This window comes from Berghia stephanieae, chromosome 1, assembly GCF_034508935.2.
Source record: "Berghia stephanieae isolate SIO BIC M18660-M18661 chromosome 1, UCSD_Bste_1.3, whole genome shotgun sequence".
Taxonomy (NCBI): domain Eukaryota; kingdom Metazoa; phylum Mollusca; class Gastropoda; order Nudibranchia; family Aeolidiidae; genus Berghia; species Berghia stephanieae.
In genome coordinates this window covers 46,844,961-46,861,249 of record NC_088360.1, presented here as the reverse complement: position 1 = coordinate 46,861,249, position 16,289 = coordinate 46,844,961, and the positions used below count along the sequence as shown (strand labels likewise).

At 33.4% G+C, this 16,289-nt stretch overlaps 1 protein-coding gene across 1 annotated transcript in view; it reads right to left on the bottom strand.

Annotated features, from left to right (window-relative positions):
• Positions 1 to 4,909: 4,909 nt before the first annotated feature.
• LOC144976299 (cyclin-G-associated kinase-like) overlaps positions 4,910 to 16,289 on the bottom strand; it is a 70,762-nt gene continuing 59,382 nt past the window's right edge. The window contains exons 18-25 of the mRNA XM_078920495.1: positions 15,662 to 15,741; positions 14,201 to 14,397; positions 12,532 to 13,689; positions 11,875 to 11,958; positions 10,619 to 10,813; positions 9,087 to 9,244; positions 8,404 to 8,580; positions 4,910 to 7,758 (exon numbers count right to left, since the gene is read on the bottom strand). Of these exons, the coding sequence (XP_078776621.1) occupies positions 7,657 to 7,758; positions 8,404 to 8,580; positions 9,087 to 9,244; positions 10,619 to 10,813; positions 11,875 to 11,958; positions 12,532 to 13,689; positions 14,201 to 14,397; positions 15,662 to 15,741 (2,151 nt within the window). The 3' untranslated portion in view covers positions 4,910 to 7,656. The remainder of the gene's footprint in view (positions 7,759 to 8,403; positions 8,581 to 9,086; positions 9,245 to 10,618; positions 10,814 to 11,874; positions 11,959 to 12,531; positions 13,690 to 14,200; positions 14,398 to 15,661; positions 15,742 to 16,289) is intronic.

The following is a 16,289-nucleotide window of genomic DNA, read 5'->3' as shown; positions in this document are numbered from 1 at the left end:
AGAATTTTACAGCGCTTGCAACACATTTAGGTCATTTCAGCACCAATAAAAAGGAAGAAAATGGGATAGTAGAAAAGATTCTAGATAAACAATTAAAATCACACAAGAAAAGGTAAGACAAAGGGAAATGTTACAATAGGGAACAGATGTAGATTATAATAGCACACCATCAGCGTATATTAGTTTGAAATCACCTAAAATCTCCTCCAGACACAGGCGCAGGATCCAACTGAGAGGAACGCAGTCAAATGCTTACAATATAAATTCAAAACAACAAATATCTCCCAAAAGTTTAGCTATACATTTCTCTCCCCACCAAGGAAAGGGAAAGGACAAAACCAAGTAAATCTCATTCCAAGACAAGGGCAGAAAGTAAGTTGGAAAACAGATATAGGGGTAAAGAAGACACAGTAAAGTGACCTTCCTGCCCACTATGGGAGCTCAAGAACCCCACCCAGAACACTGGTTCGATAATGTCAATCTATAATAAGATCAGATAGATAGGTGGAGACATCACCTCAGCATGTAAGGGCAGTCAAAACCTCCCATCGTTGTCTATTAATATAAACCAACATTATCACATAAATAGGTTGCTATATGGGCTAAATTTTATTTAGTAATAATTTAACAGAATCATAATTATTCTGTACACGATGCATTTAGATAGATGACAACAGGGAAACAAAGATAACATACTAATACTAATGAATCCAATGACATAATATTATTGCACAGCTTAATGGGAATGATGATGACTAAAGACTACAATTACTAAACAGTAACACATAATCACCTAATAGTAATGTGAAATTTATACTAAATGTGACCTATTGCCTCAAAAATGTTGGACTGAGCATGATGCAAACAATTTAATTTATATTTTTTTAAAACGTAGATTACATATATTTTATTGAGAAGAATGTTTTTCGAAACTGAATGGAATAAAATTTTAAGTGTTAGACCGATTTTACTAAGGATTGACCGTTTCCCATCTGCTCCCCTTCAACAAACTGGATTGAGGCAGTGGATGACATATAAGCCTGGTCATCAGGATCTCATTTCCCACATTTTACACAAAGCTTCATTCTTTACTTTACCCGCACACATATAAATATAAAAAACTTATTAAGATTTTTTAAAAAAGATAACTACTCGTTTTATCTTCAGTCACTAAGATTGAATTCGTATAGGTACTTAAAATCTGCAAAAATAGTATTTAAAATACAAAATGCGAAATGGTCTTCAAAGGTCCTATACTTTTGGATCAATTGGATAAAATGTGTGGTCCAACTTTCCAGAGAAATATTTACTTTGTAAGGATAGGTTAGAGATTATATATATATATATATATTGAATCGTGTTTGATACAAATATGGTACGAAAAGTGCTCGACATGTAGTAATGGAGCGAATTATTATTTAAAATATTTACCACAATGTTTGGGGCAGTCTACATCAATGTTTCAGGCTTAATTTGCCATCTTCAGGACTGAGTTGTTTTGTTGACTGTTGTTGTTTCTTGAAGTGGTTCTGGTTCGAAGTTAATTAAGAGGAATTTGCGCTGATGGGGACACTTTCCGTAGATCTCACTTTTCATGTTGAGTGTGGCTTCATGAGGTTGTTTGATTATAGTATATTTTTCTTCCAGGCATAAGCTACATTGTTTTGATGTTGGTGTGTATCCTGTTGCTTTAGATAAAATTTTCCATGAAATGTTGTGGTCTATTTTGTTGTCTTTTAATTTCCAAATATGTTCGCTGAGTTTTGTGGATGTTTTTTTGTTAGTGTTTCTAAATGTTGAGGTGTGGAGGTTGTATCTTGTTTTGAAATTATTTTCTGTTAGTCCTACATATTTTTCTTGCTTGTTTGTTTTAGTTTCTGTGACTGTGGCTTGGTAAATTAAACTTGATTCTAAGCATTGTTTGTTTAGCGGGCAATGTTCTTTATTTCTGCAGTTGCATTTTCTAGTGGGTGGGTTTTGCTCTTGTCGGTGGTTTGTTAATATTTTTTTGTTGTGGCTTGAAATTATTTGTTCTATGTTGCGCATACACGAGTAACTTATTTTTATGGTATTCCTGTTGATAATTTTATGTAGCTTGTGGTTTTTTGGAAAGTGTGTATCAATTAACTTCAGGAACTGCTGTCCTATGTTTGTGCTGACGTTTATGTCGAAAGGTGGGTTGAACCAAGTTATGTGTCGTTTTCTTGTTTTACGTTCTTCACTTGTGTGTTGGGGTTTACATGAGAGGGAGGCGTCTGTGTATAAAAATGGTGTGTTGTATCCACTTTTTGTGAGTGCTTCTTTGTAGGGGGTGGCTGCGACGTTGAATATCTCTCTGTTTTCCGAAAGTTTGCTCACCCTCAGTGCTATGTTTTTTGGTATGTTTTCAATGACGGGACGGGGGTGGTTGCTGTTTTTATTAATGTAGCTAATGGTGTTGTTTGGTTTTCTGAACCGTTTTAAAAAATGAAGCTCTGTGTACAAAATAGCAAAAAGAATGTATCAATCTTTAATTTAAGAAAAAAAATATATGTCTGTGTATGCGATTGTGGTTGTGTGTTTCTGTGTTCAACTTTTACCACTTCAATTGTGATAAAAGTGCATTGTAAAAAATATCCATCTATCATTAACATTTCCATTAAAAATAATCATTATCAACGTTGTCAGCCACCATATAAACCCTACGGGAATGTATATGAAAATTTTCATTTTCAGAAGAAAATAAAAGAAAATATATTTAATACAAAACAAGTTAAGATAATAATTCATTAACAGAATATATAGAATCGCCGAGCCCAGACTTTCAAAAACAATAACTTATAAGATTGATTTGATTTAATCACTCAAAACAAGATAGCAAACACATAGCAAAGACAATTTTCCAGTACAAATTAATATAATATTAACATATAATCAGAGGAAATGTAACACGGGAGTATAAAATATGAATGTCCCATCATCAAAACCTCAAATAATCCATATAAATTATTAAACAAAATCAAAAAAAGAATCAAATCATTGATGGAAACAGGTTTGTTTGTTCTTAAGGAATTTGCGGCGCTTGCAACATATCAGCGCCAGTAAAAGGGAAGAAAATGGGATAGTAAAAAGTTCTAGAATTACAATTAAAGCACCCAAGAAAAGGTAAGAAAAAGGGGAATTTGTTCAAATAGGAAACAGATGTAGATTCCAAGAGCACACTATCACCTAAAAGTCGAATCCAGTCACAATCACAGGTTCCAACTAAGAGGGATACACTCAAATGTTTACAAATCGTATATAATATGTTAACAAAACAAGACAGTGCATAACAGAAAGATGATTTACAAGACAGAAAAAATATCATCTCCCAAAACTCTAACTATACATTTGACTATTTCCCTCTCAGCTAGGGTATCTGGACAAAACCAAGTAATCTCATTCCAAGACAAAGACAGAAAGCATGTTGGAAAACAGATATTGTGGGATAGAAGACACAGTAAGCGCCTCCCTGCCCACTATGGGAGGTAATACCCCATCTAGAGAAACGAGTTTTGTTTAAAGATGGAAATAAACATGAAGATGGCATATTCCATTGTTGACAATTCGTGTTTGTGCATTTGTGTATGTATGTATGTATGCCTGCAGATGAGCTAGTGTGTAACAAGACCATCTACACATCCTATTATCAAACAAGTTAATATTTGTTTGTTTGTCTGTTGCTTTAGGTCTCTTCCAACACAATTGAGGTTATATGAGAGACCGCTGAAACAAAAAAACAAGCAATCTAACAAAAATAGTACAAATGTAAATCAAAATCATAACCTAAAGATATCATAAGCTAAATTATAAATAACCAAGAACAAACAGGCAGAAGATTTACAGAAAAAAAAAAATATCCCCTGTCAAAAATACAATCACAAACCAAAGAAGCAGGATAGGCTAGTAAAGAGAAGAAAAAACGACATCACTATCGGATCGTACACCCATGCGAACATCATAGGTATATGATTCAAGGGTGATGCTCCCATCCAACCACCCGCAAACAAGTTAATATGGAAAACTGTGTTTAAAAAACATCATATAGTGATGGATGAGGGCTATTGATGTTCACCATGTGCCTTAACATTTCGTACCATTGTATAACAGAAAATATTAATTTTAAACACAGAATATTCTATTATCATATTCATGGTAACATTCTGATCCTACAAAATTTAAGTAGTACATCTCCATTGACAGATTAAAGGGGGGTTCTTACACTATACATGACATAAAGAAAATGTGTGTGGGTGTGTGTGTATGTGTGTGTGAGGGGAAGAGAGAAACAGAGACGATATATATATATGTATATATATATATATATATATATAAATAAATAGAGAGAGAGAGAGAGAGAGAGAGAGAGAGAGAGAGAGAGAGAGAGAGAGAGAGAGAGAGAGAGAGAGAGAGAGAGAGAGAGGTGATGGAGAATATATCAAACTTATAACACTACTACTGTTCTATATCATAATATACAATGAAGAACACTGAAAGAATTTGTATATATATATCATGTTGTATCTGATCTGCCACCCCAAACACACATCTATGGCTAAATAAAGAGCGATAGTGAAGGAGTCCATATATAATGTACAATATATCACAGTAACTACGGGATGAGTGGAAAATAAATAACAGATAAAACATGAGATATCTGATTCCGTGTATTCAAGATATTCATAAATTTCAGTTTTCCATGTTCCACACTCAAAGATTCACACACCACCACCGTAATGTTTAATGTTTTCAAAAGGGTGTCTTGTTAAATCTCTGAGGTGAAATAATCCACTATCGTTGTAATTTATGGTATTGGACACCATAAAAACAGAGTTGCCATCTCGGCCAAGCATGAAAAATAAATATACAAACAGTCAGGAAATTGTATGACTTTGTTCGAGATATATTTATTGGTGCTTGAAGCAAGTAAGGATTACAAAGGAGATTAAGACAAAATTGATAGGAAAGATGGCAAAATTCAAGATTTACTTAAATTTTAGATTATTCCACCTACACTTTAATTCAAACAAGAACAGTTATATCAATGACCACCCTGTAACAAAAATAAAACTGAGAATTTGCCACTGACTTTATTACAACTATCACTCACATTCTTATGACATCCAGGAATGTTTACTTTCAACAGTTGGTCCCATCAGAGGTGAAAAACTCGATAGTAGAGCAATGGCATAAAATCTGTCCAAATGGTTCGGTACCTTAGGACACTGATTTGACCCTGTCGAAGCGTTCATTTTTTTGTCTGGCACTATTTCATACCCTTTCAATGAAATCAAGCAAATGTCAATGATGTCATGACATTGATGTTGTATCACTTATGACAATATCTGCTGTGGTGACATCAACAAAACATACATGCATCTTTAACATGAAATTCTGCTATGGTTACATCAATATACAAGTAGATCTCTAAAGTAATTAAGTGAAATATTCCAAATCGGCATCAATCTCATGAATGCTGAGTATCTCTGCAAAATGAAAAAGTCTCAATGAAGAAGAGAAAGAGCGGACTAAACATATTAAGGGAAGTTAACATTCCTAGCTCACAAGGGAAGCTGAAGAGTTCTAAACCACTTTTTCATTTTATGTGTTCGTTGGCAGACAAAGAGTTTAAATCCAAACATTTTTGTTGTTGTTGTTGTTGTTGTTTGTATTGTTGTTATAAATTTTAATGTTAAAAACTGATTCCAAAACTTGTAATCATTTATTGAACAATGAAATGTGAATTGCAAAGCTATGGGAAATTGAAGGATGTTGTGACAACTCTCATAAAGGGGTAAATGTGAACGATTTAATTTGCATTATTATCATTTATTAATACATTTTTAAAAAAAAACAAAAACAAACCCAAAACGGCCCACAAATTTCAACAAAGAATCTTTCTTTTTAAAAATCAATGAATGTTATTACTGTATAAGATGTAATAAATAGACATGAATTGTGGCCATTATTAACATAATGAAATACAAAATCAAATGTTCTTATACACACATATTTTCCATCTGCGTGTGTGTATCTTAATAATCAACATATTAGTACCATTCATTAAAATGAAATGGTGAACAAAGAGATATACATACCTATATATATATTTTCCTCCTTAAACAGACTAACCTATAGCTATGCATCTGACACACCATAAGAAAATACAAACCACGTATTGAGAGTAATGTAATCAGCACATATATTGTCAAATGCCAAAAATCAAATAGTGGCGAGTTAGAGTATTATGTGACCCTAACACATGAACAAAGGACGACAAACAATTGAATGATATGACAAGCAATCATCATCAAAGTGCAATTTCGCAAGATGTGTAATTGTCCATCATGTCATGAGAGTCTAAATAAACTAAGCAACAGTTTCATAAGTGATAAACAAGAAACAAGTGTTGGTAAATTACCACCACATTGTCCACCTTACAATTTGGCCATTGTCCGCATTAGCAAATCTCCTTCTTGTCCATTAAAAAGAGAAAAAATGACGTCAAACTGCCAATATTCCTCAATACACAATTGTCTCCAAAGCCAAAGTTGTCCATATATACATATTCAGAAAATAAAAACAATGACTTGTATGTTACTTTGATAGCCAAGTACATCTTTCATTTAGTGCAAATGTTTTTCTGATAACATAATTAACTCTTTATTTCAGTTACATTCTAAACATGAAACTTGGTAAAAACTACAACAAAAACAATTAAAACCATAATACTTGGCACTCAAGATCATGTGTCAGGTTTTAACTTAAATAGACCTACTGGAATGGCAGTAAAATAATGGTAAAGGGTCATCTATAACCACAAAGGACAAGGAACATAAGACACTTCAGGTTTCTAATTAATCAATTCTAAAAAAAATAATTTAAAAAATGAACAACAATTAATACAGTATTCTATATTGATCTGACATAAAACTTGGTGGAAATATATATTACTTATTTCACTATTTCCTTCAATTCAAATAGAATTTCCGGAATTACTTGGTGAATGACACTTCTATACATAAAATCCTGACGATATTTACAAAATGTGTCTATAATACAATTATCTAAGATAAACAATAACATCATTTTAATACGGAAACAGTTCAGCAGCCATCGGCACAGAATACCCTACTTATCTTGAATAGAAAAATGAGAAGAAATTTTCAATCCTTATCATTAATTTTAAAAAACAACATGTAAGCTTGCTGACAGCTATAAAGTTGAGGTGATGATTCAGTACACAGCAGTTTTCTAAATTGAGACTCCATGGGTGTCAATGACTCCATTAGTCAAAATATGAATTCGTGAATATACAAACCCAAAAAATCACAACTCTGACAAATCATTATATCACATGATTGAATAAAAATATTTACCAATAAAATAACTAATCACCAAATGGATAACTTCATGTATCAAAACTTTGTGTCAGCAGGACAACATTTGGTTCATTGAGATCATGTTTTCTTTACATCATCTCTGGATCTAGTTTTCCAAGGAGTAACAAAAATCTAAAAAGTTGGAAAACGTATTAAAACAAGTCAATATATTAGGCTTTCTCTCACATTGGTACAGGCCCTGCTTCTAATGATTGAATGGGCATTTGAAACAGGACATCTGAAACACAAGAGGATTTTAATACAAGGGCTTGGCTCCGTCTTCTTCAAACTTAGCCCAGGCATCGTTCAGCTCCATGAATATCATCCTGGCCAGTGGTTGGTTAGGATCGTCTGTAAGCTGTGGATGTGATTTGGAGGAAAGGAACAAAAGAACAGGGAATAAATGAAAAAAAGTATAAAACAAATGTGGTCTAAGCTAAGCTTAACACTATCTGAATAGGATAACCTTAACTTGATAGTAGGTAGAGAATGATACACGTTTTCAGAGCAATATACCAAAACAATACAAGTAATAGAACCTTTTGTTGCTCATTTGGTTTTTAATGTATTCTTTTTTTTAACAGGCATTTAGCTTCCGATAACATGAAAAAATATTTATGTTTTTTTATGTTTTTAACCATAAACTTCTAATGACTGTATTAAAAAACCCGTAATTTTTCTCCAGCACAATCATTTTTACATCAAAATAAAAAGCATTTAAATTTTGGGACTAAATTTCAGTTTAGGCATAATTGGATAAAGTACAGTTATTAAAAATAAAAATGCTCAAGACAAGTTGATTATTCATAAGTATATTGGTAGTAAATCATTTAATAACTATTATTGTATTTGGCTTGACCTGTTAATCATTGTGGTTGTTTTAAAGTTATATACTTTGTAAGCATGGGGCATTTAAAAAAATTTTTAAATAAAGAATTAAATCTTTAATTTTTGTTTTGTTTTGAAAAACTAGTGTAAATGTATCCTTTCTAGAGAATTTTACCTTGTCAGGATGGACACAAAGCACAGCCTTCCTATACCACTTTTTAACCTGGTCTGGCGTCACCAACTCATGCATGCCTACTGTCCTCCATCGAGCTTCTCCATCCCAAAGAATAGTCCCTAAAGAACAGATCAAGGCACGGATATTCTTTTCCTTGCCCTTGATCCATTCCATCACCTGCCATTACAAGGAAAAAAGTGAATGAAGTATAACGAATGACTAATCATAAATCATTACAACTGGCTTCATGGTATGGAAACATCACAATAGGGAAGAATGCAAATCTGTATTGGACTTTTTATATGTAGGTAATTTTCAAATATATATATATCAAGCAAAGCAACTCAACTCAAGCAAAGGAAATGGTTTCAATCTCAAGTTTAACCAAGTTTGTTTTTTTTCTTGACCCCTCTGACTACCCAGTAGTGATTTGGGTAGCTTAGGTCTTTTGGATTTGGTGATTTGAATTTGCATCAGACAGGTTTTCCATCAAAAGGGTAGCAAACAATTGTTTGTGCTCATTTATTGCAACTAAAACTACAGTTATGGCTCTGATATAATAGAAGAAGGGGACGATCTACTTGTTGATTTACAAGAAAAAGAAAGCATCTTCATTGGGATCATACTTTAGTAAAAGATACTAATCAAGGTCTAGGTAAAACAAAATAGCAGAGTGCTCCCACCTTGAGCTTGTCTGGGTCCATCTCCTCTGCCAAGTTTTTCCTTCTCATATCTCCAATGGTCTTTGGTTCATTTTCCTTACGGCTGGTGAAGGTCATGTCACCCAGAAGGTCATTAAAAGTGTCAGAAGTTACTTTGGGTTTGGGGCCTGCACCTGTTGCTGAAGATATTTTTAAAAAGGACGATGGTAACATACTGCCACTCGACATATCGATATCAACATTAGAATGAACGGGATGGAGCAATAATTGAACAGCATTAGCCAAAGTATTGGATAGCAGATTTTCCAAAGTAGATCCAAGGCCTGACTGGCTCCCTCATAGACATGCCAAAGATCTAATCTAAGAATGGATATTTGTATATTTGCGTAATGTCTTGAATTATCTCTTTTAATTGTGGCAGTTCTGGCTTATTTCATAGCCAGTAAAAGAGAAAATGGTATCAAAAGGTCTAGAGTTAAAAGCACAAAACATGCTAAAGAAAAAGTAAGAACAAATAAAATAAGGAATAGGAGTAGATACAAAGAGAAATATACACAGTCCTACCTAGACATAGGCACACAGGACTTCTGCCAAAAGAAATACACTCAAATTGTTACAAAATACATGAGATAACTCCAGTGGATACAAAATACATATTAAAAATGGATGAAGCCAAACCATAGAGAAATAATTTCGATATTTAAAAAAATATTGTCGCTCTTAAAAAGATATTTCTATAAATATAAAACCCCACCTCCTCCTCTCCCCCCCCCCCCCCCCCCCCCCCCCCCCCCCCCCCCCCACACCCCATAAAAAAAAAAACATAAAAAACTCTGCGGCACGCCGAAGTAAATATGCCATACAGTAAAGACAACCAATATATGGGACAGCAGAGAAAGCATAAATGAACCGATATCAGACCTGTGAATTATCAATGTTTTCATGGGTAAAAAGAGTAGTCAATATGATTATTAATGACCAATTTGTCTCCACTAAGATAGAATAACACTTTGAAGTCCTGACTATTCTACCCTGGCACCAAATTTTCATTTTCAAAATGGTTTATTTAATTTAAGATGCTTATGTAAATCTACAGATGGATACCAAAATTCCTAGTTCTATGAATATTTGCGATATTGAACAGGTCTTGCCTCCCCAAGCACATGTGGCAATGGTCCCTAAAATATAAGAATTTCACCCACTGCATTATCAGTTTCTATTTTCATCAAACTCTTCACTGCCTTTTTAATGACAAACTCTCTAGTCTAGCAAAAACTGATGAATTGTGGTGATCAGTGTTACAGAATTTGAGGATTTATTTTTTTTTTTTCTGGTTTTAAAATCTATTCACCCTCTTCAATACAAGACACCAATTGAACTCAAATATAATAATTTTGAGTTCAAATTTAATTTCCATCTCAAGGCACAACTTAACATAATATCATTTTGAAACGGTGGATCATATCTATTATTAGTGTTGGAAGTCAAAACTTAAGGTGAAAAGTGGAAATAGAGGGTAAAATCTGGCAGCTATCTATTCAGCAAGAACCTACCAATATTTTTTCTAACTCCTCTTTCAGTCCTGTCTCCTATCACACTACTGGAGTAATTGGGTTTCTGGAAAGACGAAGACTGTTGCTGCTGCTGTTGCTGTGCGTGGTGCTGTGGAGACGAATGTTGCTGTTGCTGTCCATAGATATTGGATTGTTGGAAGCTCATGGAAGGTTTCTGGCTTGGCTGACCCATACCTGAAAGCAGTTTGGTTTCCCCATGAAACAATAGACATACATCTTCTTTACATAAGGTTACAAACTCATCAGGCAGTTTCAGTCTCAATGGTCAACTTAATAGTGACTGGGGTGTAATTTTCAAAGTCTCAATATTGCTACAAAGCTTGGTACAAGCAGGTAAGTTTTTTCAAAACTATATTGTTTTTATGAAAAAATAGTAAAAATGACTGTCAAAAAATGGAGGAATATCAAAATATTTTGATACAAAGCGCATCAAATTTAAGCAATAAACACCTTAAAACTTACAACACTATCATCATCCTTAGAATTCTAGCAATAATTAATATGACCAACAGCATTCATCTGGACAAACTAATATTATAAGCCAGTGGAACCTGCAGCTCGCGAGCTGTATATTGCCTTAAAGAACATCAAAGAAAAATACAAGGGTCTGGCCAGCTGACAAAAATTTCAATGTCTCCCTATCATTCAATTGTGAATGAAATATAAAGCATTTTGAAATTAGAACAAAACTACTATTGCTTCTCATTACATGTGCTATTTTTCTTCTTCGACAATGATTTCTGTGCTGGAGGTATCAAAATTTTGGGTGAATATATATGTTTTATAACCATTATGGAGACTAAATTTTCTTAATAAATCTAATGGAAAGCATATCAAATGATTGATCAATACCTTTGACTTTACTAAATGAGAATCTCATACGTACATCAAGACTCACACATACATTATCCATGATTTCCAAAACTTCTTTATTACCATTTACTGCCATCACATAGAATGCAATGTTGAATAGTAAAGTCAAAAATCTTTTTCTACATTACAATTTTGACTTTCTAAAAATAAAATATTGTAAACCCGGTCTTTGTCTTATCCAAATTGCAATTTATTTTCAAATGTCAGCGTATGAATTTGTTATTTCATATGTGAAATATGGATATTTATCTAATTCAACACGTTATATTTATCTTTGGTACTCAGTGTTATGGGAGAAAATCATGTCTGTTGTAAAAATTGTTGAAATGAATATATATACCCGTATTGTGACATTGACTCACCTAGACCAACAGATGGTCCCATAGATCCCATTGATGGTTTGGTGGGGTTGCCAGAAGACTTGAAGGATGTCTTACCTAGATTACCTGTTGGGAAATTCACATGAAAAATTTAGTCCTTTATGATGAATTTAGATAATTGTCAGAAGCAGTGTCAGAAGAAGAAATAAAGAAAAATACATACTGACACATTAACATGAAAGAGAATTATGTATATAATGAAAATTGAACTAAATTCCCATATGGTATCTTCAGTTACATTGTTGGGAAGTGTAAATTTGTTCTCTGAGTCACCCGATAGCTTGTTTGATAAAGCACCCATCTCACAAGCAAAGTTTTATCCCCCCCCCCCCCCCCTCTTTCCATCTAGGAGTAATAAGGAAACAGAATCTGTTAGATCGTGTAGAAAGTAGTAAATCTTCACTAAACAGAAGGAGGATGGAAGGGACAGGGGGGGGGGGGAGAGAGAGAGAGAGAGAGAGAGAGAGAGAGAGAGAGAGAGAGAGAGAGAGAGAGAGAGAGAGAGAGAGAGAGAGAGAGAGAGAGAGAGAGAGAGAGAGAGAGAGAGAGAGAGAGAGAGAGAGAGAGAGAGAGAGAGAAAAGAGAATGTTATGACAGGAAAAAAAAAGTGAATATAAATATACATGGAACAATACCTACCTAGGTCAGCAAAAGGATCAGCCTTAGGTACCTGCCCCATTCCTGTGTTGGGTGTTGTCATGGATGCATTGGCCAATCCTGAGTTCATAGACGGTGAGTTCCTTCCTCCCATCATACCTTGAAAATTCATAGCTGAACCTGTACTTGCACTTTTGTGAATACCTCCTGACCCAGGAAGCCCAAGATTGTTGCCAGGTGTACGAGATGGGGATGACTGGAAGCCTTGTATATTACTGGTATCCCAGCTTCCCATCAGGTCCTCTTCTTTACTGGCAGAGTTTGTGGCTCCTCCACTCGATGACTTGCTTTCCATGAAAGCAAAGAAATCATTGTCAGACGACTGGTTAGTAGGTTTTGCATTGGCAGTTGAAGATGACGGTTTGGATGATGTTGCTCCAAAGTCAAGGAACGGGTCGAACTGGGAGTTGTCTGATTTTACATTGTTGGGAGCCATAGTGGTAACATCTGGTTTGGAAGATGGGGTTGTTGCTGTCTGTCTGCTATCAGAAAACTGCTGGAATGGATCAAAACTATCAGCATTGATATCTGATCCCATCATATCCAGCAAATCAGGTTCTTTCCCATTGGTGTGGGATGGTGCCGTCTTCTCTGTTGTGCTGTGACCACTCAGTAGATCAACATTAGATGGGTCTCCACCAATATTCAACAAGTCCACACCCTTCTCCACTGATGTTTGTTTAGAACTAGACTCTGATGAATTCATATTTAGTAAATCAACCTCATCCACTTCCTTTTCCTTTTTCTGAGCACTGAATTCTGAGTCAAAAAAGTTACTCTCAGTGTTATTACCATCCTTCTCCCCTTCATCCCCTATTTGTCCATATCCTTCGGGTGCCTCAAATCGCTTGCTCAGGCTATTGAAATCATCATCATCATCATCTCCAGACTCATCTTGTAGCAACCCAATCTCTGAAACGGAAGGTGCAGCAGTTTGCGAGTTCTGATTGGATCCCTCCTCACACCATTCTAGAGTTTCAAAGAAACTGGAAGACCCAACTGTCTTGGCACTTCCATTTTGTTGTTGTGGTTTGGTTTGTTCTGATTGTTGTGGTGGTTGTTTTCTGGCAGGGGAGTTAGCTGGCGAGCTGTCAAAGCTGGAGGTTTTGGACACCCTTGCCTTGGCCTTATCTGAAACAGCTGGGGAAGGGAAGATATTTAGAATTAGGATAGAAATAATTGATGATGTAATGTTATTCTTAGTTACTGAAGCATGAAATACAAAGAAACATTGGACCATTAAACATGGACCATGAAGGGCTCCGACCGTATTCTTATTGTATAAAGCAAAGTTGTTAGTATTGTAATAACTTAAGTTAATAATAAGTTTTCATATGGATTTATAAATCTTATTATCAAAATCAGGCTTGGCTCCAGCCACCCATTTTCACCATTAATTTTTAAAAAATTGAAACAAGCATATAGTGCACTTGTCATCACTAGAAATTTACCTCTAAACCAGGAGCTAAAAAAATTGAAGGTTATGGGCCAAAAGAACTGTTAATTATATAATCAATCTGTGACATTTGGGATAACATGAACATAAAACTGAAAACTGAACACAACCTTGAATAAAATGACCAAGACAAGAAAGATATCACAATCAGAATTGAAGGTTATAGCCAAAAATGAATATACTAGTAACACGTACCAAATTCTGAAAATGCCTGATGCATTTCATCCTTAGATGAAAAGAGTATCCTAGGTGTCAATTTGTCCACAGGGACGTTTTCCCATGGGAATTTTCTGTCTCCCTGATTTTTTTCCTTGGGGGAAACTATAAGGTCTAAACCGACGTGGAACATTTCAGGGTATTTGTCTGAAGTATCCAGCTGGTCGAGGTCATACCTAAAGAAATATATGAGTAGAAATGATTAACATATACAAAACTGTGAAAATAAGATTTTCTAGAATGCAAAAGATGAATTTTAAAAAAAAAAAAACAAACAAAAAAAAACGGAACAAAAATAAATAAATAAATAAAAATTATATATTTTTACAAAAATAAATAAATAAATAAATAAATAACAATAACAATAATAATAATAATAATAATAATAATATAATAATAATAATAATAATAATAATAATAATAATAATAAGGAAGAAAAAGGCAGGTACAAGTAACCAAATTTGGTCCTTCAAATAAAGAAGCAAAGAAAATATGGCTCATCAAATCATAATTTTAGGTATACTCTAAATGAAAGAAGGAGCTAAGGTAATTAATAAGACATACACGAGTAAACGAATGAGGGATGGAAATCTAATGAGCTATTTCATTTGAGAAAACACAATGAAAAGCAATCACATTTGTTTTTCTTATCTCGAGCAAAACAAATCTACAATAATCGACTAATAAGAGCTCTACGTAACTGAATAACATTGTGAGTAAATATTTATTTTCAATTGACTGGATTGTAATATTGATCAAGTGTTAATTTTCCTTTGATAGACTGGAACTGGATTGGTTCTAGTAGTCTACTTATTTTCCCCTGCTTTTTGGGACTTGTTGTGGCTCCTCCTCTTACAGTGAAAATTGTTTCCATCTCGGTAATCCTTTGTTGTTTATTTGGCTTCATTTCCAATAATCATCAAAGCTCCTCTGATTTTACATTTTCATCTTGGTTAATCCGACTAGAGGCATTTATTATTAATATACCAATGTAACAGGATGCTCAAAAACGATTTTCAAGAGAGATATTAGAGTGAGCATATAGCGAAGAAAAGTGTTTCATTTATGCCATTTGGGAAAGATATGAAAAGATAATTAGAGATGTTGTTTTAGGAGAAAGGCAAAATATATTTGCCATTCCATACATATTTTCTTTATCATTTTCTTCCTTTTTAAAAAAAAAAATCATCTTAGTTTAGAAATTCATACTGGAGTGTTTTACCTTGTTTCACAAATCTCTATTTTGTTAATTCTCATTAATTATTTTATAAACTCCCCGAGAATGGATTCCTAAACAAGGGGATCCATTTTGAATTCAGTCCACCAAAATGCTTTGAGTGCAAATGACAAAGGATCAAAAGAAAAGTAAAAAAATTATATAACTAAATAAAATTCTGAAGCAAAAGATAATTTTTACTTTAGTCTTTTCAAGCTACTTACTGTGTAAATTCTACTTCTGTGGTCCCCTCTGTGATAAATCCTGTGTGAAACTGGACTTGGAATATCTTCATTGAAGTTATCTGAATGAAACGTGTTAAGTGGGATAGAAAGAAATGTTATTATATATAGCACGATTATATATTTGACAGAAAAAAAAGAAGTTATCCAAACATATTTCCCATTTACAAAAAAAAAATGTTTTACCTTAATCTGAGCAAAACAAAAAGATGAAAAGAAAAAGAAAAGAAAAGAATAAAATAAATAAATAAATTAAAAAAATAATATATATATATATATATATATATATATATATATATATATATATATATATATATATATATATATATATATATATATATATATATATATATATATATATATATATATATATATATGCCAACTGAAGACGTGGACGAAAGGCACAGAAACATGTTTTGGCCACATATAAGTGAGTGATACAATTTATATTTTATATATATTATATATATATATATATATATATATATATATATATATATATATATATATATATATATATATAATATATATATATATATATATATATATATATATATATATATATATATATCCACTCTGTACCTTTCCTTGAATCTTGCCACCAAACGTG